At 38.7% G+C, this 27,473-nt stretch overlaps 4 protein-coding genes across 8 annotated transcripts in view; 3 read left to right on the top strand and 1 right to left on the bottom strand.

Moving 5' to 3' along the window:
• Nucleotides 1-4,830, bottom strand: part of LOC122069390 (spliceosome-associated protein 130 A) — a 6,902-nt gene extending 2,072 nt beyond the window's left edge. The window contains exons 1-2 of one of the 4 annotated variants that reach the window (XM_042633392.1): nucleotides 4,673-4,830; nucleotides 1,496-4,549 (exon numbers count right to left, since the gene is read on the bottom strand). In XM_042633392.1, coding sequence (XP_042489326.1) covers nucleotides 1,496-4,519 — 3,024 coding nt within the window. In that variant the 5' untranslated portion in view covers nucleotides 4,520-4,549; nucleotides 4,673-4,830. Of the gene's footprint in view, nucleotides 1-1,495; nucleotides 4,556-4,672 lie in introns of all 4 variants that reach the window. The other 3 variants (XM_042633394.1, XM_042633393.1, XM_042633395.1) reach the window with 3 other exon arrangements.
• An 8,359-nt stretch (nucleotides 4,831-13,189) lies between these two features.
• On the top strand, nucleotides 13,190-15,151 carry LOC122069378 (protein SODIUM POTASSIUM ROOT DEFECTIVE 2-like). 2 transcript variants are annotated; one of them, XM_042633375.1, is made up of 3 exons: nucleotides 13,190-13,920; nucleotides 14,196-14,271; nucleotides 14,861-15,151. In XM_042633375.1, exons 1-3 carry the CDS (start codon nucleotides 13,312-13,314, stop codon nucleotides 15,013-15,015), a joined length of 840 nt encoding a protein of 279 aa, XP_042489309.1. In that variant the 5' UTR covers nucleotides 13,190-13,311; the 3' UTR covers nucleotides 15,016-15,151. The 2 variants fall into 2 exon arrangements, with proteins under 2 accessions (XP_042489309.1, XP_042489308.1); XM_042633374.1 differs by having other exon boundaries at nucleotides 13,190-13,962.
• A 3,783-nt stretch (nucleotides 15,152-18,934) lies between these two features.
• Nucleotides 18,935-19,729, top strand: LOC122069398 (dirigent protein 10-like). The gene has a single exon (XM_042633406.1). The coding sequence runs from the start codon at nucleotides 18,935-18,937 to the stop codon at nucleotides 19,727-19,729; it is 795 nt and encodes a 264-aa protein (XP_042489340.1).
• A 3,797-nt stretch (nucleotides 19,730-23,526) lies between these two features.
• Nucleotides 23,527-25,144, top strand: LOC122069405 (dirigent protein 9-like). Its single transcript, XM_042633420.1, has one exon. It carries the CDS (start codon nucleotides 23,760-23,762, stop codon nucleotides 24,846-24,848), a length of 1,089 nt encoding a protein of 362 aa, XP_042489354.1. The 5' UTR covers nucleotides 23,527-23,759; the 3' UTR covers nucleotides 24,849-25,144.
• The last annotated feature ends 2,329 nt before the right edge of the window (nucleotides 25,145-27,473 follow it).

Raw genomic sequence — 27,473 nt, 5'->3', positions numbered from 1 at the left:
AGAAGAAAGTGGTGCAGCTGGTTGGATCCAGCCTATTCTTGAAATAAACAACTCGCACACACTCCCTTTCCAAACCCAAAAAAATCAACCAAGGTACTAAATCCAGTCCAATGAGGTATTTAACCCTAAAACAACCCAGATTGGTAGCATAGTTATTTTAGACAACAGTTTTATAGAGCTAAAAATGAGCATTAAAAAAGAAAGATGAATAAGTCATTATAACAATTCACACTATTTCACAACACTAAATCAAGCATTTAACTATTATTATTTTAGTAAAAGGCATATATGATGATAATATAGTAAATAACTTAAGCCATGAGTCACTTGAATTACAAGGTGTAAAGCCCACAATTAAAGGCAACTCAGGATCCAAACATTATAGCCAAATTTAAGCAGTTGAAACGAACCCAAGTTGCAATGCTAGGGAAAATCATGACCATTGATCTTTCTTTCATAATACATTGGGCATCAGCAAATGTGATATTGAAACTGAAATATTCAAAACCACATGCATCCTTTTTGTCTTTTATTATCCAAAATAAATTGATACATAGCATGGTAAAGATCTACAAAATCAGTTCATATCCAGCTCATTGCTCACTTAAGTCAAACTACCTCTCTCATGAAATTGAGGGTCATGGATTTTTTTACCCAATTCCAGTCATACTAGACTAAAAAATATCAGCCCCATGAATCTTTACAAGGAATGATGAGAAAAAACCCACTGGTTGCTTCACAAAGTAGGAAAGTTTTTGTGCCATTGGAAGTAAAAGAAATAATAAAGCCAAACTAAGCCATGGAAAGGAGGGGGACAGACTTGTTGGCATAATGCATATGGTGTTTCTAAGAATGTCCTCAAGGGACAGAATTAGAGGTCCATGTTGCAAAGCGAGAAACACGCTTCAAGCCCTTCAGACCTCTTACCCTCATTCATTTAGGGTTTTCTAAATCCCGTTTGATGCCCTATTCCACAAGGTCCATGTTATAGGGTTTCTCTAACAGATGTCTACTAGTTTTTTATGCTAATGATTGTACTAGTGTCACCAAACTATCTATCTTTTCCTTTTTTTTCTAAAAAACTTTTTCCTATTGATATATTATTTGTGCCCATCCTCCAGAACCAGAATCTAAAATCTTAACTTTCAAGTTTCAACTACCTTCCCTTGTGAGATGATGATATTTCGTTTTCTGTACATGAGAAAACAAAAAGATTTACTTTAGTTTAGGAAGTGTTTCTTATGCTCCTTGACTTTCCTTTTTTGTGATGGTTAATATGTGGGTTTCTGTTGCTTGTCTTTTTTTTTTTTTGGATGTGCTTGTGTGACTGGACTGTGTGCCTATGCCCCTTATGCCTCATGCTTAAACCTCGGGAGGCCTTATTGCATTCTTTCCAAACCATTACTAAGACCACATAGAATAACAAATATAAGCTAACAAACAGTTTCTGCATCATATACAAAGACACACAAGCTGTAATACTTAAGGAACATACCTCTTGCATATCACCAACATAAATCCGGTCACGGTATGTGTGAATAGAGATAATTGTGTTGGGGAAAAGCTTATTTTCACACTTTCTCAGCAATCTCCTCTTCCCTAGATCATATAATCTGAGTACAGGTCCAATGCCAGCAAGTAATCTTCCTTGGTATTGGCACAAAGCTAGAGGAATGCCCTCTACTTGTGTCTTGTGCAGAAGTTCAAGGGATTTCCCATCCTCCACAAATCTATAGATATGAATGAATCCTGCTGTAAATCTTTTCTTGGGCCAAAACTGCAACGCTTTTGCTGTACCAACTGCCAAGAGAGTTCCATATTCCTTGTCATGGAAATTTACAGTACAGATACTAAATGCAGCCTCATTATCCTGGAGCTCTAACAGACAGGTTGTGCTAGCACTCCTCGGATCAAGAACTCTGATGCAAGAAACCCACTTGTCCGACTCTGCCTTTGGATAGCCATACTGCTCATCAGAAAGAGGATCATCCTTATCCTCGTCATCACCATTTTCCATCTGTTCCAAATTACCATTTGCATTCTCCCCCATCCCAGCTGCCTCCAAGAATTCCTTTCTTGCAGCTTCACGCTCTTCTGCAGTAAATGCTCCCTGATCACTCTCAATCGTGACCAACAGTTTCCGCTTGGGGTGAAGGACAAACTTCCTTGGAGTATATCTCAGAGGTATCACAGTTTCATTGAATGTCTCTCCCAGCCGCTCAATTGTGAAAACTCTTAATGCATCCCCAGCAACGGCAACAACACCTTCGGCACACTGATCAGATGAAAACGAGGCAGCATATTCAAGAGTCTCATATGAAAGGGGAGTCAACAAAAAATGCCCTTGGTGAATATAACCAAGCCAAGGCCGACTTGACAGGCAAAGCATTGCCCGTCTTCCTCTCACAATACAAGAGAAAAGTTTGGGGGCTCTCAGTCCTAAGAAGCGGGAACGGGTATCGGAAAGCTGACCTGTCACCATATCAACTACAGTTCTGAACAGAACACCGTTCTGTAAACCAGCATTAAGAAAAACACTAGCTGGGTGATCAGCACCATCCTCCCCACCTATAGATGCCTGCACTTCAAGTAAGAGGAGAGATTCTGGTGGAGAAGACACACTCTGCACACTCAAAACCTGCATACAATCATCAGGATCCAAAGATAGGATGCGGATCGTATTGTCATATGACCCAACAGCAAGGAAACGGGACCTCTGCCGTCCTTCAGGGACTGGAGCAATGTCTAGACAAGCTACATCACCTGACATTTCATGCTTTTCAACCTCCATCAACTGACCTGTCATGTCCATCTCAAAATAGATAAGCTCCCCTCCACTTAGAGCAATGACCACTTGAAGCCTATTGGAGGCAACCTTCACTATCGTCCTTTTCCCTGGAGTTTTCCACTCATTAATACGTCCATCTTCCCTTATATGCCTAATACCATTGGGATGAACTTGCATTAGAGAATCGTCTCCTAACAAAGAAACAGCAAGAGATGGCGTAGTGTCAAGAAACCCACTATCGCTAACTTCTTCAACCGTCTCACCAATTGAAAGCACAAGGGTTGCATTAGCGAATGATACAACAATGTATGCATCAAATTCATCATTCAAATTCTTCTTCACAGTCCAAACAGCACTCGGAATACCAGGGAGTTGAGAAACAGCCATCTCACTGATGGCCAAACCTGGTCTCAGTATCCGCAAAGAAGAACGAGGGCCTCGGCCACAAAGTGTGAATATCTGAGGGGTTTCTTCCTCAAAGAGATTACTAACCTTCATGTCCATGACTGGCATCAAGCTCTCCACTTGGTCAATCCTCACAAGGTTCTTAAGACCCCTAGGCTGGAAGAATACAGGTTGGAAACCTTCCTCTGTTTCCATCAGTGTAGCTGATGAAGATTCAACATCCACATCATCTCCTATCGCCTTAAACTGATACAAAGCATGATTCCCAAACTCTGAAGCAGCAAACAGAAACCCGGTTTTCATAACGCACATTGCAGCGGTAACTGGCATTGTATCAAAATACTTAATCCTCAGCTCAGTAACGCGTTCATTTTCGTGGTCTTTTTCATGTTCTAGTGTGACCTTAAATATATCCCCATACTCTGTCTGCAACAAAAAGAAGAACATAGACTTCTGCCTGTGAGTAGCAGCAGATACTATGAGCACTCCACGCTCCGCTGGTAAATCAGCTCGTCTAGGAATAACAGCTCGAACATCAGGGTGGCCTTGGTTCTTATAAATAACAAAGTTCTCAGCACAGACAAGGACACCACTAGGGCCATCCCCACCCCCAGGAACCGTGACGAGCATGTTGGCACCATTGTCAATAGGTCCCGACCATTTTCTGGAGACATGGTTGAGTCCAAGATCGAGCTCATAGAAGGTAAGGTGTTTCTGAGCCTCGTTTGCTGCCTGCCCAGTGGAATCCTGGTCAGCTTCGGAATAATCGAGCTCAATGGCAGCGAAAATAGGGTTATCAAAACCGCAATCAACACCGCAAACGGAATACACAATGGTGTGAGACTTATGGGCTTCTAAAGGTGAAGAAATGGTCAGCCTCGCAGAAGTATCCCTGTTCAAAACGTAAACGAGCTTCTGCTTCTCGCAAGCAGCAATCATTACCGCACGGCCCTTGGGATCAACAGCCAAAAATTGCCCCGGTACAATGCGACGACAACCAGATTTCCCGAAAGTCTCTTGATGAATCTTATCGAAAACATTCTTCTCTTTGTTATACTCGAGTATCACGATTCGGCCGGAATCGGAGCCAACAACGATGTAATCTTTCTGAGAACCAGTTAACCTAAACTGGGCTAAGGACCGGATAGCACCGAAGACCTCGACGGAGAGAATAGTTTGGATCTTGCCATTCTCGTCGGGTCGCAAAAGATCAAGAACTTTACCTCTTGCCACAACAATCTCTTGAGATTTTCCACCGACGAAGTTCCCATTGGTGGCACAGACGACTCCAGTGGCTCTTTGCAGGGTGAGGCTGTAGAGGTACATGGCGAGAATAGCCCCAGAAACGCTACAAGTCTACTGCAAGGGAAGGGAAACAAAAACCCTAGTTTTTTTTTTTTTAAGCAAAAGAAAGAGAGAAAAGCCAAGATTGAAGAACGTGTAGTAGTAAAACTTAGAAGAAACAATTAATGGACTAACCTGAAGCGGTGAAGCCTGAATCTTATGTTGAAATACTAGTTTCTCCTTGATGCAGTCTTCGCAGCAGCAAAGAAGAAGAAGAGTAAGACCGATACAAAATGAACGATAAACCCTGGAGGAGTGGAGGACCGAGGCCTAAGTGCCTAACCGCCAAAGACGATGCACGATAGCAATTTTCATACACTTAGCATTTGTGTCCATGGGCCAACGCGGCCAGGAAAATCCAAATCCCATTGGACCTGGGCCTAGTTAGATTATTTTAGAGGCTTTAGGCGTACTGCATTCTGCAATCTCTTGTACAAATTCATTTCGAAGATTTTGATCAATAGAATTCAGCATGTGGTTGATTTCCTTGTCTCTTTTGATCAGTCAATCTTTATTCGGCCATATTTAAGATTGATATTCACAAGGCATATATATTGTTGAGCTGGAGTTACCTCTTTTATATGATGGAGGCTATTTGGAGAGGTTTAACTTGTGGATAAAACAATGTGTGATGATTCCTATGTCTTCCGACCTTGTCAATGGAAGTCCAATGGTTTATTATGCTAGTGGGAAGGGTATTAGAAAAGGAGATCTGCCTTCCCCTTGTCTATTCACTCTTACCATGGATGGTCTCTCAATGTTGTTGAATCAGGCTGTTGAAGGTACGAGGGTCTTGCTTATACCCAAATGTAGACCTTTTTTGCACTCCCATTTAGTATTTGCGGATGATTTATTGATAGAATTTGCTAGAGATGATTGTGATTCTATATCGATGGTGATGGACACTCTTACTATCTTCTCTATGAGGGTTAAAGGTGAACCACTCTAAATGTTGAAAATATTGAACCTTCACATGGTAGATTGGTAAGATTGGGATGCCCCTAAGAGAATAAACCGATCGAATAAGAATAATCATGTTGATAGTTACATTGGTAAGATTGGGAATAGCGACTGAAAAAAAAGAAGAAAAAAACATCTTACTTGGAATAAGATTTGCTCTCCAGAATCTGTTGGTGGCTCGATTTATATGACACTGCTTCTCAGAATAAAGCTCTCTTGCTTAAGTTTGGGTGGAGGTTATTGATTGATGATTCTACCCTCTCGATGCATATCCTTAAAGCCAAATGCCTTAATAAACCTCTGTTTGACTTCTCTGTTATGTCTAAGGGAGGTTCTTCGACTTGGAATAGCACTAGCATTTTACCATTGCTGTGGCCTTCAGTCTTGGAGCTCTCTGTGCCTTGGAGATCTTAGTTACAAGGCTTCGTAGGCTGCCTTTCTCATTGTTAATCTCTTTTATCTCTCTCTCTAATAAATTGATCTACAACTTCACAAAAAAAATTGGATCAAGAGAAAGTTTATTTATTTATTAATCACCCAACATATGCATGCATGGCCTCTAATTAATGACGTGATGAGCAGCTGCCAGAATAGAGTAGTAGACAGGAGAAGTGCCCTTTTATTTATTACATATTTCTCATATAGTTAGAGTACTATATCATAATTCGTGGATGGCTACACAACCAAGTCGAAGGATATGAGCTTGTGGGTCACATTGCAATCCTCAGCAATGGGAGCCGATGGCAACGTAGGTGTGGGCTATGTGAGTAACTGTTGTGTTAATCAACACACAATGATTAATGTTATAATAAACACAGACAAATATAAAAATAAATAAACATAGATTCACATAACACAGAGATTTAATGAGGTTTATGCACCGATGCGGTGTGTTATGCCTTCGGGCTAAGAAGAAGATGTTCACCATGTAAAAGAGAGAATACACGAAAATAATGGCGAGAAAATTCGCTTTGAAATCCTAGTTCGAAAAATCCCCCAAATTATAACTGCTTGCTCAATAAGACGATAGTACATAATATACTCCTTCAAGTCATGAGTCGATCCATCGGGTTGAACCGTATCACAGGGGCTACACCTCACGCCCCATACGAGATAAGTGCTGGCTCTGGACTTAGGCCTATTGGCTCAATCTCTGCTTCCATCACAGATCTCAGAAAAATCCCATTCGGGTCACCACCAAAATATGTCAAAGCGACTCCTTCTTAAAAAATGGGTAAAGAATTCAAGACAAACTTAACAATTAATCATGGCATCGTTTTCGTCCTCCTGAGTCCATCCCATGGCAACATTAATGAATGAAAGCTTATGGTACTTTTTCTGATGAGTAGTAAGAAGTTTTCCAAGTTCCTGAAATTCAGATTCACTGCTATCTGGAATAGGATTCTATCATCATCGTTGAATAGAATTTCAAGAGAACCACACTCACATCCTGAATTGTGAACTATAGCTTTACATACTTTGTATTCATTGTTCTCCTCCGCAACAAGAATGAGATAAGAGGCTGTGTGGGTAAGTCCATGGCGTTTTCTCTTGCCCCAGTACACTCTCTTGAACACTAATTCTTTCCCAGTCTTTTCATTGTACTCCTTCACAGCAGTTTCTCCAAGCAATTGAATTTCAGGATGATGGTTACTACCTGTATTCTCCTTTGAGTTCTTAGGGCAACTCATTGTGTTTGCCACCTGCCCACCATGATCTCCACTGATGTATGGATGGTCAGTAAAATGTTGAGACAGAACTTCCATTTGGGGGAGAAGGAAGGAAACAAACACAAACTAAGAACCAAGAGAACTCTTCGTTTTTTACTTCTATGCCTTCACTCCTTTTGGGGTCTCACTGGTATTTACACATCCATGATTTGATGGTTACATTTAGTGGAAATAATTTAAAAGTTGTAGGAATAAACCTTTGCAGTCCAACCTCCATTCTGTTGTGCTCATTGGAATCTGGTTAACTATACCTTTACTTTCCATTTATAGCATGAGATTCCATAAATCGTATCGATATTTGTTATTTACTTATATATATGGGATATATTTATAGGTTTATTTATAACTTGATATCTTCTTTTTTTTTTTTTTTTTTTTTAATGTCTTATTTCCAAAAGTTTATTATTATTATTATTATTATTATTATTTAGATTGAGAGTATAAAAAGATTTTCAAAAATAAATTGTAATACTAATAAAATTAAAAATAATTTAAAAATGACAAATCATTTTGTCATTATCGAAATGTGTCATTGTTATGGACATTTTTCGAGTTTATATGTGAGATGATATCATTAATCTATTTAGAAAAAAAAATTATATCATATTATAAGGGGAAAAAAAAAAAAAACAATGTTACAAATTATTTGATACCTTGAGAGGGTATCAATAACCCCACAAGCCGTTTCTATTCTGAAGAGTGTGAGAGCCTCAAGGAAGAAACAAAGATGGTGTCAAAGAGATTCAAACTCAGGTAAGATGCTTCCTGAGGCACTTTATCAACTACGGATCACTAACGGGCCAATCCACACTTGGGGTGATTCTAATTCTTTCTTAACTTCCCTTTATAAAAGATAATTCAATAATGTTCTAAAAATGCTTACATCTTTGGTTGTGAAGTGCATTAGAAATCATTCTACTCCCTAGGTTTTTATGCAGAAGTTGCTCTATTATAAATCTATCTTAGATGCTTTGACATGGAGAATCTCCCATTGCTATCGTGTGATAAATCATGTTGCAATTTTCTAGTCAAGAAGACTATTAGAGAACATGCATTAGAGTATTGGATGTTGCCTCCATTTATAATTGAGGATTTCAAATGGGATTTAGAGGAGAGACCTCATTTCAGATTTTTTTTTGAAATAAATATACAATTATATATAATAATATTATATGTATGACAAAAAGCATGATTAACCCAACCTCGCCAGCCTTGAAATGGCAAAAATAAGGACTGCAAGCCAACACGGCCCAATCAAGGTTAATCAGTATTAAATTGGCTGAGTTGGTTTGAGCCCAATAGGTATGGGCTGGCCTGGGGTTTAGTATCTAATCGTGAGCTTGAATTGAACAAAGGGAGCCTAGGGTTGGGCTGTGGTTTTAAAAATACACCCCAACCCAGCCTAGCTATGGTTTAAGGTCATGTATGGATGTGAGTTTCTCAGATTTTTTTATTAGTCTCGATTCTACTTTGATTGTGAACTCAATATCTAATAGGTTTTGTGATCTATGAAGTTGTTGGTATTGGTTTCAGAAAGTTATGACTCTATGTGACTCTCTTCGAACTTGAATCTCATTCTCTTTTTGAGAGAATAATAAAGCGGTGGATTGGTTGGCAAACTTGGCATGTGCTTCAACTATGGATTCAATTTTTCTTGGTGACCAAACTTTTCCTAGAGACCTTAGCCAAATCATTAGGAAATATAAAGTTGGGTGGCCGATATTTAGAATGTAATTTTTTTTCTTTTGGGTATTTTAGTTGTGCTTTGAGAGTGCGAGTGCTTCTGTTTATTGGGTTGGAGTAAGGCGGCTTATGTTCCCCCTTGAATTCTCTTTTTATTTTATTAATAATATCTTAGGGGTTTCCCCAGTCCCAAACAATATTCAGGGTAAAAAAAAAAAATTCCTGCTCTGTTTCGGATCGATAATGGCCGATATAAATTGAATCAGATTAAAATCGGCACTGACCTATTCAATACCTGATTTTATTTTTTGAAATCTTACACGGACATGACACGTATATGTCTTTGGTCGGTTTTTTTTTTTTTTTTTTTTTTTTTTTTTTTTTTTTTTTTTTTTTTTTGGGGGTAAGAATCTATGGTAGGGACTCACTGAGGTGATTGTGGAAGACATGTGAGCTCCAAGACACGCAAATGAAGGTGAAATAGCAAACACATTTTTCAGAGAGGATTACTATTATTATGAGATTTGGCTACAAAAAGATTTGAAGATATGGTTCACTTTCTTGTTAAAATGTGCCTGATGACCTCATCTACAACATTGGTTCTAGATATGGTGGTAGATTGTAAAGTAACAATGGTATATGATCCATTTCTTCTCTTATTTAGGAGCTATAACAGTAACCTCCCAACTTCTACAATGATGAACTCTTGTTAGATTTGGAGTTTAAGCACATCAGTCCTCTGACGGAGAAATTTATATTGTTCCATAGGACTGTTAAATAAAGTGATATAGTCCACAAAATACCATTTGGGGTTTACAAAACCTTAAGGCATTAAGTGGAAATGATTTAAAGGTATATTAAGGTCTCAAATAATCGATGTGAGAATATATCTCTATAAATTCCAATATTTCAACATGTTTGTACTATAATTTTTCAGATGTTATAACAAGGGACTTCTGCTAGTGTGTGTTACACCTATATACAATGGGTGCAAAAATATTGTATTAAAGATACTCACAGACACCCTCTTATTGGCCATGCCTACTAACATGTACATGCCCCAACAAGTCCCGTGGGCCCGTACTGACTCTACAATTGCATGGACTGAGTCATATCGGGGTTGAATGAGAACCATTCAATTTTCATTGTAAACAGTAAAGAGCATCAAATACAGCTGTGTGAGTGGCCCCAATGAGGTAAGAGGAGTCGAACTCAGAACCACACGCTTCCTAAGGCGAAGATCCCTTGCCAACTTAGTTACCCCTTGGGGTTCATTATGAATCTTAAATAAGTTTTAGATACAGTAATCCAGTCACCTAATCCATTGGCATTTTACGTTAGAGTTACTTGGATAGATCCATGACAAACTGCTTTAATGATCTTGTATTAGATCTCCCTATAACTCCTATGATGAAGACAATCAAGTCCCCCTCAACAAGCTTTACCAACCCACAAGCTAAAATGAAATATACTTTGTTTCCTTCTCTTGTTGACTGAGGATGACTAATTAACCAGGATACATGGCCATATATATAACACTTGGAAGGCACAAGTCATTGACAAATGACAACTTGTAAGGTAAGCCAAAAGAGCTAAACCCATCTATAATCTATCATGTTCTTCTGCTCCTTCACTACATCTACCCATTATACATCTCTGTCTTTGAATTATTAATCCTTAATTGTGAGGATTTGTCAAAAAAGGTGTAACAGCACCACCGCCCCTCAAACCCACAATATATCCAGTTATAAAGTTATCTACTTTGAATGCAACCTTTATATGCTTTCTCCTCCTCCCACTGATAGAGGTTGATAAATAATATCAATTCATACCAGTGGACCCTACTCTTTCTACCCTAAATTATCAGGATAAAAGGAAATCCATCCCAACTTTAATGTAAAATAAATAGTCTATATCAATAGCTGCATACCTATTTTTAATTTTTATAAGAAAAAAAGGGGACAAAATATATAAGGCTGTGGCTGTGTACTAGAAAGGAAGCTAATTATAAGTTGTGACATAATTAGACTCTTAAGGGTTAACCCCACTTAGTGGTACAAGTTGGAGAAAAGAAGTGCAGAGAGGTTGTTGGCCAAAAAATAATATCTTCAAGTAAAGCTTAAAACTGATTGGCCAAACCATGGAAGAAAAGATAAGTGGATAGGAGGAGAAGAAATAAATAAATAAATAAAATCGTACACTTTGAAAAAAGTCTAATCCATTCACTAACAAGAAACCCACATCATTTAAAAGAGATTATGAAATAATTAAGACCCACCAAACACTAGAAATGGAAAGAGGAGAGAAGAGAGGAGGAGATGGTTAGTCAAGGGAGAAAGCTGTGGAATCGTGACTCTTTTGAACACTCTCAATGGCGTGGTTTGAGGAGTAAGAAGGGATTGAAAACAAGGAAACGTAGAGAGCAAGAAATAAAGAAAGAAAGCAAGCATCAGATCCGGTAAGATTATGGACAAGAGCATTAGATAATGGAGAGAGAAGGAAAAGTGGATTTGTGTCCCAATCCTCCGGAGACCAAAAACCAGTCCAGTGTCAACCTGGGTGTGGCCTGTGGGTGTGGGTGGGTAGGCATTTGATTTTTACTCAGATTGGCATTTGTTTATGCTAGAGTGATTTCAGTCTGGTTTAGTTACTATGGTTTGACATCCCTAATCTAAGCACTCCTCTTTATGTGTATCTTTGGTATATCTAATTCAACATGCAGACAGTTCTATGTTAGAATGATTTTATTTAGGTTGGATTTTTGTCTGGACACATGGCGTTCGTCCAGATAGCTATGGCCAAGACTTAGGCGATGGAAGCTCTGGAGAGGAGCCGGATCCCCCTCTAGATCTTTGACCCCAATGTGGGTCTTGCCACGGGAGGGAAAAAAAAAAAAAATCTCTTCAGAAGCAAGGGTTTGAGCATTACATTACTATCCGACTAATCCAATTTGAAACTGTTTGGGCCAGGCCCACAATGGAAGAACAAGGTTTCAGGGTCATGCTTGATCAGGTCAGAAAAGATCCGAAACACAAACATGATGTATTAGGGATCTGAAATATAAGATTTCCCGCCGATTGTGGATTTGTTTATTTAATAATTTTATAGATTTTATTGGCTTTATGGTTCTTATTTGTCCTATTTGTTTCTGAATTAAAGACTCTAACTAAGCACTGGTTTTACCCTCAAAGCCCATAAAAGATGAAAACAAATGAAGAGGCTTTAATTAGGCTGTAAGCAATTGCCGACTAACTTGACCGTTGCTTTGTCCATATTATTCTGAGCCCCAGATTTTAGGGTTTTCCAATCCAACCACCAATTTTGTATGTCAAACAGTGAAGAGTAATTCAGAATATTAAATTTGTAGGCCATATTATACAAGAATTTTTTTTTTTTTTTTTGAATTTTCAGCTGTGATCAAGGAGAGAGAGAGAGAGATGCAGATCCATGAACAAACATGGCCTTAATTAAATGTATGAAATTCAATAATGGTAAGCACAAGGACACCCGTATTCAATAAGGATGGTAAATCTCTTTCCTTTTATTAGGGCATGGAACATAATGGGGGCACCTAACTGACTTTATTGATATGCATAGACATATATTGGAGATGTTGGATGCGTATCTTATTGAAGGGAAAAAAAGAAAGGGGCATGCATCTCATTCATGTTGATGTTCCTTATGCACATTCTCATTGATTCTGTGCTACTATAGGAGTCTCATGACTAAGTAGCAACCTCTTGCCCTCTATTGATTTAATTTCTGAAATTTTGACACATGAATAATCCCGTGTTGCACAATGTGAACATGTATGGTGCAAACAAATGGAGTTGTTTATGTGTTTAAGCTGATCATTATCGATTTAATAAGTTTTCCTTCCCCAACTGTGCTGATATAAATTACCTTTATTTTCTCACTAAAAAATAAATAAATAACACACACACACACACAAAATAGACACCTTCTTATGCCAATAAAAGGGTCGGATTTCTATGAGGAAGAGATTCTCTCTCTATGAGTGGAGAGATACTGGGCCAATTTCTTTATTACATATTCAAGTTATAACAATAATAGCCATATTATCAGAGAAAAAGTGAATCCAACATTGAAGGTTAAGATTGATTATTTAAAGTCTAATCTCTAATGTTGTGTCCCAATTATTCAAATCTTGGGGGCCCAGACTTTGCTTTCTAGCTTCTCATCTCCATTCTCTCTCCTCTGGCCAAGCTTAAAAGCAGGTCATGCTAGCTCACTTGGAAGTTCTTCTCCTAGACTCTCTCTCTCTCTCTCTCTCTCTCTCTCACACACACACACACACACACAGTTCTTGCAGCAAATGCATAATTGTTAAAGTTAAAACCAGTACTGGAGGTGTTGTGTTAACAGTAACTTTGATCAGAGATGAAAGGAATCGATCTCTTTTGTGCATCTCCAGCCTCCACAGCCATATGTGTGAGCTTCGACAAAAGCTCTGTGGTTCTACAAGGTGGTCGGGCAATAGATCGCCACAATCCCCATCTTAGGGACTCAAGAAGAAGCAGAAGAGGCCTTCACAACACCCCATCTTCCTCCTATCCCTCTCATTCTCATTCTCATTCTCAACCTCAACCACCCACAAAATCCAAACCTTACCCTCAAAATCGAAATCAAAAGAAGACTACAAGAAAGAGCTCTGCTAAGGCTACTGATCTAATCAGCCCACCTGGTTCCTCTAGATATCTCTTGAGTGATACCTCTTTCTTCGATGTTTATTCGGATTTTGATGATCCAATCTCCTCTTTAGTTCCTGCTAAACCCTCAAGGTCTCTTTCTTTAAACCCTGATGATTCTTCTGCTTTGAAACCTTCTTCTTCTTCTTCCTTGATTTCCTCCTCATCTCTGGCCTTGAAAGCTTCTTCTTTGTCAACCCTTTCACAACCATCTCCTGCTTTAAAACCTTCTTCTTCAAGTCGGTATTGTGACCAGGTTGGTTTACCTTCTTCTTCTTCTTCAACTCGCTCTCATGACCAGGTTAGTCTACCTCCTCCTTCAACTAGCTCTCATGATCACCAGGTTAGTCTCTCTATCTCTCATGTATGTTAGTGTGTTCTTGTTCTTTTAATTTGTTATTATTTATTGGGAGAGGGTTTTCTAAGCTAGAGGGGTGAGCCAACCAATGGAAAAAAAAAAACATGGTTCGTCAATAGGAGAGAGATAAAGATAGAGAGAGAGCTGACATAGCCTATGCCGCTAGTCCAGAGAAAATTCTTTTTTTATATAATTTCTACCTTCATGAGGTGTTGCAGGTTGTGGTTTTGAGGGTGTCATTGCACTGCAAGGGCTGTGAAGGGAAAGTGAGGAAACACATCTCTAGAATGGAAGGTAAATTTCGTTCGAAAATCTAAGGATTTAATTGGTTGCAAGGGAAGTAAACTGTTGCATCCAAATATTCGAAACTCCTTTTTAATATTTTTCTTTTTTGTTTTTTTGACAACATATATTTCACTTCCCATGGAAATATTTGCATTTCCCCTACAACTACATGGAGCCCAATTGCCAATAGTTATGTAGAAAATCTAATCTCGAATATCCTAATTTTGCCATTGATGTTATTTCTCTTATAAAATCTTATAAAATAAATTTTCTCAATCCAAAGAACCAAATTACGATGATGCCGCTCACTCTATCTTTTTTTTTTATTAATATATTTCTTATTCACTCATTAAAAAAAAAAAAAAGGCAACTACCTCAACCTATGGATCATAAATGTGAAATAGGCATCCATATGGAACCTAGTTAATTTGGTGTTAATCTTTATTAAGTGGTGGAGGTCATGATCCAACTTCCCTTTATGTGTTTATGTTAGATTAGTTTTTATGGGTGAAGGTTTATGTTAGATTAGTGAAGATCTTGGTGGGTGGTGGTGTTCATATTCTAATGTTCTCTTTAATTATATGGTTAATGGAAGCAGGGGTGACATCCTTTAGCATAGACTTTGCAACAAAGAAAGTGACAGTGATCGGGAATGTAACGCCGTTGGGTGTGCTTGCGAGTGTCTCGAGGGTAAAGAATGCACAAATCTGGCCGTCACCGTCTTCACCATCACCGGTTGCCTCGAGTTATTAACAGAGTGAAGGAAGACGAAAAAAATGTAGTTTATAAAAGCACTAGAGTTTTATATGTGTAGTGTGGTGTAATTATGTTATGCTAAAGACCAAATGCTGTAATTAATTAATTAATTAATGTAATTTAATTTTAGTGATCTGACAGACTATTATATATTTCATGGGTATCCGTATCAGATTCCGATTCCGAATCTCTTTGGTTAAAAAAGAAATAGCAGTTTAATTCCCTTATGCTCTGCTCATCATTTCTTAAAGTAATTAATGGTCTTTTGGGTGTTCTTTATTATTTTTAAAGAAAACATGAGGGTTTGAAAATTATCACAACATCTATTTATCTAGCAAGATTCAAACTATATTCATTTTCTCATATGAAGAGCTGAAATTTTCTTGGTGATTTTGAGGGTTTAATTTATTAAACTCATGAGGCATCCACTCCTCTATCTCCATGTTTGGGAAACATTACACAACTTATAAGTTTTCAAAGCTATTAACTTTCTCAAATTCTATGAATGGGTAGTTTCCAACGTCTCATATTCACATACAAAATTTTAATTCAAATAGAGTTGCCAAGTGATAGTATAGAGATTTGAACACCATAACTATAGGAGAATGCATATTAGTGGTAAGAGTATTGAGAACGTACATAGACATACATATGATGAATGCCAATACACATTAGTTTCTTAAATTTTTTTTTTTTTTTTCATTTCAAATTTGTTATCTATGTTTTATAGTTTTCTTTGTTATTAGGTTTGGATCTAATTTCTCTTTAACTCATGTGTAGGTATTTCTCCGATTAGATGAGGAAAAGATATTTCAAACCTTTGATAATAGGGGGACAGGGTTAATGATGACATTCACTCATCTTAGGTACATACGATGAAAAATAAAAAATTAAATCCATTTGGCCTCCTCTCATATGGATCACCAAATCCATTTAGGTTTATCTTATATTGAAAACAGAAGAAACTTCCAAATAATGTAATTTCATGAATTGATATAGCTATGGTAGGAGAGAGATATTACATCTTTTAATTGGAGGTTTTGTGTGAATGAGATGTACTAACTAACCTTGTCTTGATATTTAAATATTTTTATATTTTTTTAAATATAAATCTTTTGAGAGAAAAGGCAGGCATACGACTGCGGTTCACAGAACTCCTCTCATCCTTTTCTCTTCTCTCTTTATTTTATAGCTACGATTTTAGAAACTGTAGTTAAATATCCGTAGCTACAAGTGTATTTTATTGGAGTGGTAGGTCCTTGTATGCGAACCAACACCCATCTAAACTCCTCTCCTCTTCTAGACATGTATGTTGCTAAATATAAGGGCAATGTGTCCGTTCCTCTCCCTATCTTTAAACTCAATATAAGAAAATGCATTTTACCATATATATGACTCTTATCATGAAGTTTGGAAAGTGTGGAACTCTGAAGCTGGCCATGGTCGGCAGCATTGGGAGTCCAAAGCTAGCTACCTGCCGCCTGTGAGGGTGTGAAGGTGTGAGAGGTCGTTATACTGTGTGTGGAGTATTCGAAGTTGGAGCACAATCATAGACTACTTTTTGTCCCTTGTGTGCCCACCCATTCAAGAAAATAATGACTGCAAGGTAATGCTTTTAGAAGCACTCTATTTCTTTCTTTCTTTCTTTCACCTTTGGTGGGGTTTCCCACAGACCTTTGTTTCCTCTTCTTTCTCCTTTCTTGAGATTTTGGAAGCTTTAGAATGTGAAACTTGGATGAGTGAGTGAGGACAAGAAGAACCAGAATATCAAGGTCCCTATAAGCTTTTTAGGTCTAGAAGAAAGTAGATCTCTCCTACTTGATATGTCTTGATATGCTTTTGGTAACTTTAATCTCTTTGACTGGAACGTGGATGGCCATAAGAAGCTTTGCAAGTTAGTTAATAGTTAAAAAGAGGTTCCAATCATGGAGCAGTTAGGTGTGTGAGAGCAAATTTGAAATTGAGTAGCTCTACCTACATCAAATATGCTTTTAGCCTATTAGGCTTCAGACCCTAAACTCAAACTTGGCCTATTTATTAATTAGGTGGACTTAAGTTGGTTAGAGTGCATGGGATTGGGTATGGTTTGGGAAAGCTTTGCAGATCGGACCTAAAATTTCCTCCCTTGCATTTGATGAAAAAAATGTGATAGCAGGATTTAATTCTAGGTAGGTCAATGTTATGACTGGCAGGCGACTTTACCAGTTGGGCTAGCTGGTACCTTCCATGTTACATATTTGTACTCATATCTATAATTTTTTTTTTTTTTATGGGAGAGAGTTCCCAGAAATAAAGCATAGTTCATGCACCAACATGATGACCAATAGTAACACGCATAGAAGCATCAACAAGGGCAAGGATTTATATTTTTCATAAGGGGTGGAGAGCATGGTTTGAGAACTACGTATTAAGAATGGGGTCAATCAAGGTTGATACTGATTCGATTATGTTCCAGATTGCTCAAGATTGAACAAAAATGCCCCTCATTTTATTTTTTTATAATATTTTATCCTTTGCCCATATTGATCCACCGATATAGTATTGACCAAGAATCAAGATTGGTCATGGCCGATATTAATCCAATCCGGCTAATTCTAACAATTCTGATCCCTCAAACTTAAGGGTGTTAATCGGTTCGATTTCGGTGTATATGGTGCGGTTCAGTTCGGTTCACATTTATTTGGCTGAAATCAAAACCGCACCATTTACTAAACAGTTATAATTTCTAGAACTGCAATCTTTTAGTAAACAATTTCGGTTCCACTATTTTTAAACGGTGTCAGTTTCACAGTTTTAAACGGTTTGATGCAGTTTATTCCATACGATTCCTAAATAGTTAGTAATCGATTTGCTAGTTTATTTGCATGCTTACTAAAATTTGCTTTTGTTGATAAACGTTTCAATCTTGTATCAAAGTAAATGAGGCATTGAACAAGCTAGGATTTAACTACATAATAGGAGTAAATTATTGAGTAGAATGTTGGACAGTCTTGATGGTCCTTAATTCTTCCCTAAATTAAACCATTATGTTTTGCTAAAACAACAAAATATTTAATCATTATACGGGTTAATCGGATTGGTTTTGACGGTTTAAATAGTTAGGTTTTTACGATGTCAATTCAGTTTGAAACCAAGGGGTTAAACGGTTAAAACTGACCTAACCTATTTAACTGATCGGCCATAGACTTGAAACCCGAACTGAACCATTTACTAAATAGTTTTGCGGTTTCAGTATAAACGACTTGGTTCAATTTCGGTTAACGATTTCGATTTCAAATTCACATTCCTTACGGCTCAAACCATAGTAGTTAGATGAACAAGGGCCATCCTGCCTTTCAAACTTGTTTTTCTCATTTTTTTTTTTCTATTGTATATTTCCATCTGTAGTGTTTTGATCAACCTCACAAAACATGTCAATAAGCAATGGTCACAAGATAATACGAGTATGCCACACATGATTCTTAGGCATAAATTTGAATCTCTTGGAATAGGCAGAATCGGACTCGTATACGGTACTGATATTGATTGATCAATCTGTATTGGCTTGGATCGATCGGGCTTTACCTTTATTTTTCAAAAAATAAAAAAATAAATTAAAATTACGATTTTATCCTATATCTGATATCGACATCAGTTAGGTATCGGTACTGACCGAGGTCGATATCATTACAATCCGGCCGATTCAATACCGATACTTAGAACCCTGCTTCGTAGTGATGATTATTATGGTTTTGGTTACTAACCACTCGCATTGACGTAGCAGAACTTTTCGAATAAATTAGACTTCGATTCTGAATTCTTCTGGATCACCTAAACCACTTCCCCGGGAGGTCCCCAAATGAAAGAGAGACCCACGAGACCTAACCCTAGTTTCCTTCCCTTATCGTTTTCTTGGAAACTAGGAAGTAGAACAGAGATGTCCAGGTCCACAAGCAAGCACCATTCCTTACTGAAGCTCAACCTAATGGCTCGGTTTCTCTTCGCCATAACTATCTTCAACCAATCAACCTCAGCTCGTATTCTCGGCGACCTATCGCAGCCGCACCAGCCGCCTCCATATGGCCGGCAACTCTTGATCACTTTCTTCATGCGGAGTATTCTCTGCGACGCCCAACCAGCTTCAACCCCAAACCTCAATGACCAACGTCTGTTCCCAAACCCTGCAGGTATCTTCCCTCCCAGTACTAGCCCTAGAGGAACCGTATCCGAATACCCAATTCCAGAATCCTACCCAAACCCAGCCACCGAAACCCCCTACATGTCCGGCTCTTTATCGTTCCCAACGGTGGCGACTGCGACACTACGAGGGCTGGATTTGGGAGCTGTGACACCTATCGAGGAGGAGATATTGGAAGGTTTAAAGATTGGGTTGCCTTATTTATACATGGGAAGAGCTAAAGGAGCTTATGTGGCGAGCTCGGAGGATGGAAGCAGTCACATGATGGCAATGACTGCAAAGTTTGCTGACGGAGAAGAAGGTGGTGGTGGTGAATATAAGGATAGCTTGAGTTTCTTTGGTGTCCACCGAACTGATGCCTATGAGTCTCATATCTCTGTGATCGGTGGTTCGGGAAAGTATGAGGGTGCAAATGGTTTTGCAACGGTCAAGGCTGTGAAGTTGGGTTCTCAGGATGACAGCTCCACCGCCGCCGCCGCCGCCACCACCACCACCGCAGCCTTACTTCAATTCACCGTTTATATCTCCTACTAGCCGGAAATGGGCCTTTTTCATTTAAAAGAACCTTGGGAGTCATATTATTTGACTGAATCTTAACACTAGCTTGGATCTTAATTTTCTCTTCTTTTGGCTTTTCCCAATCCAGTCCTTAAAGCATTCATTGAAAGGGACGAAGAATTGCAATTTATAATGGCTCCTCCCTCCAAAAGGAATAGAAACAATTTAATCCACTGGTTTATTGGATTGATCAGGTCATGAAAATAATAAGCGGACTTGCTAAATAGAATAAGGAAGAGATATGTGGCCATGAGCCTGATCCATGTGATGAAACATAGAAGCCGAAGAGATCCATGGGCTTTTATTGATCAAAAGCCCAATGATGGTCTGTGAGTGACCTTTTTCGGTTGTCAATAATTTTTTGGGAAAAAGTTATGACAGCAGAATATACATTAGCACTCTCTCCCTCTTTTGTTGGTTTATAGTGTCTGTATTTCATCACAGTTTAATCCATGAAGTATTAGTTATTTTTTCAATTAATGGTCGTTTCTGTATATGGGGGGGTGTAGGATCACTCTACCTGAACTTTTTATCTTGGAGTTGTTGACTAAGGGTAATTTTATACTTTCTAGTATTGGGATTTGCTATATATTTGTAGTAATGATTTTTTCTCTATAAGCAATCTATAAGAGATGTGAGGATAAGCATTGTAACCTTATTCTCCGTTAATAGTAAAGCAGGATTTTATCTCATCAAGAATATAGGCAAATCTAGTCGAACCACATAAATTTGTATTCATTGTGTGATTGGTCGTTCTTATTTTTCCATTTTCTAGATCGTTTTAGGTTTAGGTTTCTACATTGCTCTCTCTCTCTCTCTCTCTCTCTCTCTCTCTCTCTCTCATGAAATGATCTCTTTATGCCTTCTATGTATAGAACTATTTCATCACTCTTCATTAGCGTGCTCCCTATGCTACTAACTAGGTAACCCTTCTCTCAACTTTTCGCTGCTCCTTTAAATCATCCAATCCCAACGAAGTGTTCTATCAATTAAAAAAAAAAAAAAAAAAAAAAGGTGAATGCCAGCATCGATTCCAAGAGTTAGAAACTGCAAGCCATAAATTTTGGAGAAAAATAACATATGATACAAACCCAACTTTGACAAGTACGACATCTGACCCATGACCCATGTTCTATGTTGTCAAGAATTGCATCCCATTTATTATAGGACTAAGTTATCCTTCACCCACTATTGAAGGAGGTCTTGGATGGCATGGAGAAGGGTATTATTGACTTCGTACAATAATGGTGGTGTAATTATGACAATAGATTAGTGTGTGTTACCTCTACCCATGACGTGAGGATAATTTTTGCCTTTATTATTTGCTTTTGCTATAAAAATTATGAGAATAAAGATAAAGTAGTTAACGTGAATGCAATATTCTAGAATCTATAAATAATTGTTTCTTCCAACAATTTTCCAAAGAAAATATCATATAGAAACAAGAAGAGGAAAATTTAAAATAGAACATTTTTCTTTTTTCTAAAAATGAATTCACCCATCCAATTTATTGAGTGTGAAAGCTTATGATTGATCTAAGGAGTCCAATCACATGGTCAAATCATTATTAGAAAGCAAATGCTTTCTCCCTTGGGGATGAAGGAAAACTTTTGCCTCGAACTTATAACAATGAAAAAGTATATACCCAATCTTTTTGGACTCTAACCAAGAATCTGCATGTCAACTAAAACCCCTCACCCCAAATGCATGGATAAATATTTCCCGATGAGCTCCTAAACAATCTCTAGCCCTTCTTTACATTTTGGGAAAATCTCATTGTAATTAAATTGGTGAAATAAAAAATTATAATCTTACCTTATTGTGCTTTTAAGATGACATTTTTTTCTCCAATGAAAGGTAAATTTTGTTATTTCATATAAAAACTATGAGAAAATGACAAGTATGCTAGCGTAGTACCTAGGAATTAGGAATGCTAACGGTATATTAGCCGTAGGATTTGGTCATCCTAAATGTAACTGTTGGATGGAGAGAAAATGTCCAAAGCTTCAATCCACCGCTACTACACCTTATCTCTCCCCTAATTCTATCTCACGCAGGAATTCTACCACACCGACGTTCATAGGGTTTCAGATATACTCAAGCCACGCCGGCGTTGATAGGGTTTCAGATATGCCGCCGTTCATAGGAATTCTGCCACACCGGCGTTCATGTTAACAGTCGCAACCACCGATGACAATGAGCTCACCACGGAATCCTCAGATCTCCAAACTTTCTGGCATCGGTTGGAAGGTCTTTTCTTCAATTCATCGAGTTCGAGGACCGAATCGAGATCTGGCAATGGCTCTAGAGGCTCACCCTTACCGACACGAATGTCACCACCGGTAATGGCAATCGGAGCGAATGGGCCAACAAGGAGGGACAAAGAAGATGAATTTTTGAGGGTTTCTGATTAAAGAAAAAAGAATGAGAGAATGAACAAGAGAATGGAAACAAAAACGCAGATGAAGGCCAAGGGTTTGTTGGTCTTCTGGGTTTCAGATTCAGGGTTTTGAGAAGAAGAAACACGAGATTGGAAGAGAAACCTCAGTTGGCTTTCTTCATCCAAAAATTCCATCTTTTTGTTCGGATTTGATGAAGTTGGAATTGGAGGTGGAGGTGGTGGTGGCCTGGCATCCAGAGAGAGAGAGAGAGAGAGAGAGAGAGAGAGAGAGAGAGAGAGAGAGAGAGGGAGAAGAAGAGGAATCGGAGTGAGAGTCATAGTCGGAGAAGGAGGGAGAAGAAGAGGAATTGCTGCTCCTGGTAAACCCTCCGAACAAAGAGACGGTTGATAAATCCGACCCTTGCTTGCCTAAAAATCCATGGTCAAAATAATCCTTCTCTAGGTTCATTGCCATGATTGCTTCATTGATCACGCTTATGTTCGATTTCCCTGGAACTCAGTTTTGCGAGAGGAAATAGGAGAACAAGAACAGACCAGTGATCGATGAAGTCAAATTGGAGGGGTCTTTGGAAACGATTTCCAGTGTTGGAATCGTTCCGGTGACTGTGGACCGATTGGGTCTGGGCGACGTTAGCGGCCAGGAGCGCTAGGTCTTTCAAATGGGGCATCTGCTCCATCAACGGCGGCGGTGATTGCTAGATATCCACATACATGGAGTCAGAATTGGTGTCGGTGTCAATGCCTAATAAGGGAATTGAGTGACCATGGGTGATCCGGGACATGGCAAAGGAGAGGATTGGAAAGCTGTTGGCGATTGATCCATGACCGGAGTTCGCTTTCTCCGGCTGGATCTGGTAAAAGGAATCACTTTTCCAGCAAGAAGAGAGAAAAAGAGAGAGAGAGGAAAGGTATAGCAACTGTGGATTGAAAATTTGTATAACTTCTCTCTATCCAACTGTTTAAGTCAAATTGATTAAATCCTATGGTCAAAATCCCGCTAGCATTCCTAATTCCTAGGTACTACGCTAGCATACCTATCCCTCTCCCAAAAACTATATTAAATAGTATATTAAATAATTTAGATTTAAAAAAATTACTTTTATGTTAAATAACTTTTAAAAATAAGATAATGAACAATTAAAAAAAATTACTTCTTCTTAATTCACCACTTCGATAGTATAGACTTCAAACGGATTGAAGGGAGTGCCAATTGTGAACTTGTGATTTTACCCTTTCCCAAGACGAGTCAGGCCGTCGGGGGTTATCATATCCGTATTTTATGTTATCAGACCAATCATGCAACCACCCCTTTATACATCTGTGTTAAAAGGGTTTAGTTTCACAACCAAAACTACAGCCGAACAACTCCATTTGCTCCATCCTCTTTGTTATATACCCACTCACTCCACTTCCCATTAAATCAAACTTCAAACTATAAAACTACCATGGCAAGGCAAGTAGTAGCATCCACCTCCGCCCCTCTCTGTAACATATAAATACTCACCATCTCCTATCTCTCTCTTCATTCCAGAGACTCATTCCTTTCTCCTTTCTTCTCTTTCCCAATTTTTCTGTTCTCATTCTCCTCAAGGCTCAAAAGCTCAAATGGCCACCAAACGTCCCTCAACCATCTCCACCATTCTCAAGTCCAATCTCTACTTCCTCATCATATCCCTCACCATCGGATGTGTCAACTCAGCTCGGAGCCTCGTTGCCGACACCACACCACTAGCGGCGCCGCTCGCCGTTGCCCCATTTCCATCCATTAATGCCGTGCCACCACCTACGATCTCACCAGTCACCACACTTCCAGCCCCTGCTTACGCACCCTCCGTAACAACACCTGCCGTGGCCATCCCTCCTGCATACTCCAATGCGGTGACAACACCTGTCGCCAACTTGGCACCTGTAGTGGGTCCTACCACGTTGACAACACCTGTTGCCGACGTGGCACCATTAGCGGGTCCCGCTGCCACGCAGCAAGTGGACACAAATCCGTCATTGTCATTCTTCATGCACGATATCCTAGGCGGGTCACAACCATCGGGTCGGGTAGTGGCGGGGATAGTGGCTAACTTGGGAGTCAACAGTCAACTACCTTTCTCCAGAACCAACACTGCGGTCCTCCCAATCAACGGTGGGACTCCCCTCTTTAACAACGGTAACAACATCAACGGCCTCAACAACAACAACATTCCATACCTGGCCGGGCTCGGCGGGGCTTCAAGCAACACCGTCATTGGCAACAGCGGCAACAACAATGCCGTCAACGGTGGAAACAAGCTTCCATTCGTTTCCGCCGGGCAGCTGCCCGCAGGAGCCACAATTCAGCAACTCATGTTCGGTACAATCACGGTCGTCGATGATGAACTGACCGAAGGGCAGGATTTGGGGTCGACGGTGGTTGGGAAAGCACAAGGGTTCTACTTGGCTAGCTCGGTGGTCGGAACTAGCCACACCATGGCTTTTACGGCACTGTTTCACGGAGGCGCTCAAGTGCCCGATGACACCATTAGTTTCTTCGGGGTTCACCGGACGGTGGCGACAGAGTCTCAGGTAGCCGTCGTTGGAGGGACTGGGAAGTATGAGAATGCCAAAGGATATGCCAATATCCAGACCCTGCAAGCTTCTAATGATCACACCACGGATGGGGTGGAGACTCTTCACCAGTTTAGTGTTTACCTTTCCTATTAGAGACTTTAAATAAATGTCCGTTTTTAGCCCTCATTGTGGTAGTGTGGAATGGTTGCTTGAGGGCATTTGATTGTAAACTCACATAATCCCTTCATCAGATTATGTTGTTGCATTCCAATTCTGGTATTAGTTAAGGTAGTTAAATCAGATCGGTTCTGATTAAGCGGTTTGGTTTTGTTTCAGTTCAAAGTGTGAAAGGTAGAAGCTAAAATCGAACTGTTTATTAAATGGTTGTGACAATTTTAATCGAAATCAATTAATATATGATTCCAGTTAAATGGTTGTATTGGTTTCAATTTTGGTTTTATTGTTGGTTCAAGTTATCAATTTTGTAACCGATTGAAAATGAAATTAATTTTTGTTGGGTTTGGAGTTAGGACTTAGGACAATAACAATTAAGCTCAATTTGTAACTTGAGATATATAAACAGATTAAAGTAATTAGTATGGTATAAAGTCACTAAATACCTAACCAGAATATTGTTGTGATATTTACATCTCACTAATGTTTGAAGTGATAGGATACTCACAAGGGTGTCAATTTAGAATAGAAATCGGAAATAAAATTTGACATTTAAAACTGAATTCAAGTAAATCTGTTTAATTTTGATTTGATTTGATTTCAATTTTATGACTCAATCTATTGATTCGAATTGAATCAAATCGAATTACCCATTTTCAAATTGAATAAGGAACAAATAACCACAATCAGTATGATAAAGTTGAGAAACTATCAATCAAGTTTTCGGCTTCTATTTTTGAAAGGAAATTCACCTGTATTCATGAGAATTATGAAGATTATGATGGGAACCGAAAAGGAAAGATAAAACAGAGGGTGGCTAGGCGGGATGGATCAACATGAATTATTGGATCCACCACCTGCTTTAGTTGATCTAGACAGTTGCTTTTTGAGTTTAAGGGGTTCCAGAGTCTAGATACATCGAAAAGGCCTCCAGATCCTCTATGGCAGCTGTAGAGGGTGGTGAGGGTTCTAGGCTCTCAGCCGCCGAATGGACCTCGACATGTATCTAAACATGTGGTGACAATCCTTACAATTACTGTAGAGGATCCAGGCTCCATCAAAAGATATGCTAGCCTTCTTATGGGAGCATGCATCTTTCTAACTTAATAACCAAGAAAATATGATCCTATGTGCATAGGCTTACGATCTCAGGTTTGAATCTATATCTGTGCACTTGTGATTTAAATGAAGATCATGGTGATGGATTGCTACATTAGTATTCTCAAAGATTAGTCGAGATGCGAGTAAACTGAACCAAATACCTTGGTTAAAAAAATATATATATCATTGTCTCCCCTGTGGCCAGGGTCAATCACAGTTAATATGACCCGGTCTTAAGAGTGGGTTAGGATTGTATTTTTCTGATCTTGAGTCAGTACATATTGAGGTTTTTAAAAGCCTGACCCAAATCCCCCAGTAACCAAATCCATCTCAAGCCTGTTGCAACCTAATGATAACCAAAAAGAGAAATCGAAATTTTTAAAACCAAATTTTCAAATAGATTCCGGTTAATTCAATTCTCACATCTTTTTTTTTTTTTTCGGTAAGAATTCTCACATCAAAGTCAAACCAAACTTTTGACACCGTCACGTGATTTTTTTCAAACGCTGTCACTCACTTGACATCGGGGGTTGGGAGATTGAGACAGTGGCCTGATTACGCCTTTGGCTTTCCAAATCGACGGCTTCGAATCCTACAACATCAGAATACAATTCACCATGGTTTTAAGTATCTCCGATATCGATACGATACCTTTCGATACGTATCTTAAATTTGATCTATCGATACGATACACATCGATACAATACATAAAATTTTTAAAATCCTTTCGTATCGATATATATCCTACAATACATACCGATATGCATCAATACACCACCAATACACATTGATACGATACGATACGATATGCCTCGATACGACTCTATGGAAAATATAAAATTGAGATAAAATGTACGTTTCGGTATGTATTGATACGTATGGGTAAGTATCGGTATGTATCGATTGGTACGTATCGGTATATATCGACACATATCGGTGAGTATCGATATATATCGGTACGTATCGGTGAGTATCGGTATGTACCGATACAGTGCGCTACGGTCATATAATGGCCAAGATGGATAATTTTTCAGAAAAACACAATTTTTTGAAGGGTTTTTATTCCAAAGTTGCTGTCAGCCATATTTCTTTCTAACTAAAGTGGAAATCAAGGTTGGGAACAAGGATTTTACATTTATGGGACAACTACAAACCTTGAATTCTTAGTACGATACCCTCAATTTAGTGTTTATACATAATACATGTTATCAATAGCTTTTTTTAACAAATTATTTATGCAAAATTGTTTAAAAGAATGTTTCCTATCCATTTATGTGTGTATCTTTAGCGTATCTTAGTGTATCTCCGATACGATACGATATCCTCTGATACGTATCTTAATTTTGGTCGACCGATACAGCGACCGATACCACGTGAATGGTGTAGAATCCATCACCTTCCCTCGACCTTTATCCACATAAAATAATCATCTGTTTTTCTCATCCATGTTTTTTCTTGTTTTACTATCTGCAGAATGCGAGACATGGACAACTTTAAGATCAA

This window comes from Macadamia integrifolia, unplaced genomic scaffold (assembly GCF_013358625.1).
Source record: "Macadamia integrifolia cultivar HAES 741 unplaced genomic scaffold, SCU_Mint_v3 scaffold595, whole genome shotgun sequence".
Classification (NCBI taxonomy): Eukaryota; Viridiplantae; Streptophyta; class Magnoliopsida; order Proteales; family Proteaceae; genus Macadamia; species Macadamia integrifolia.
This window is presented reverse-complemented; position numbering and strand designations above follow the sequence as displayed.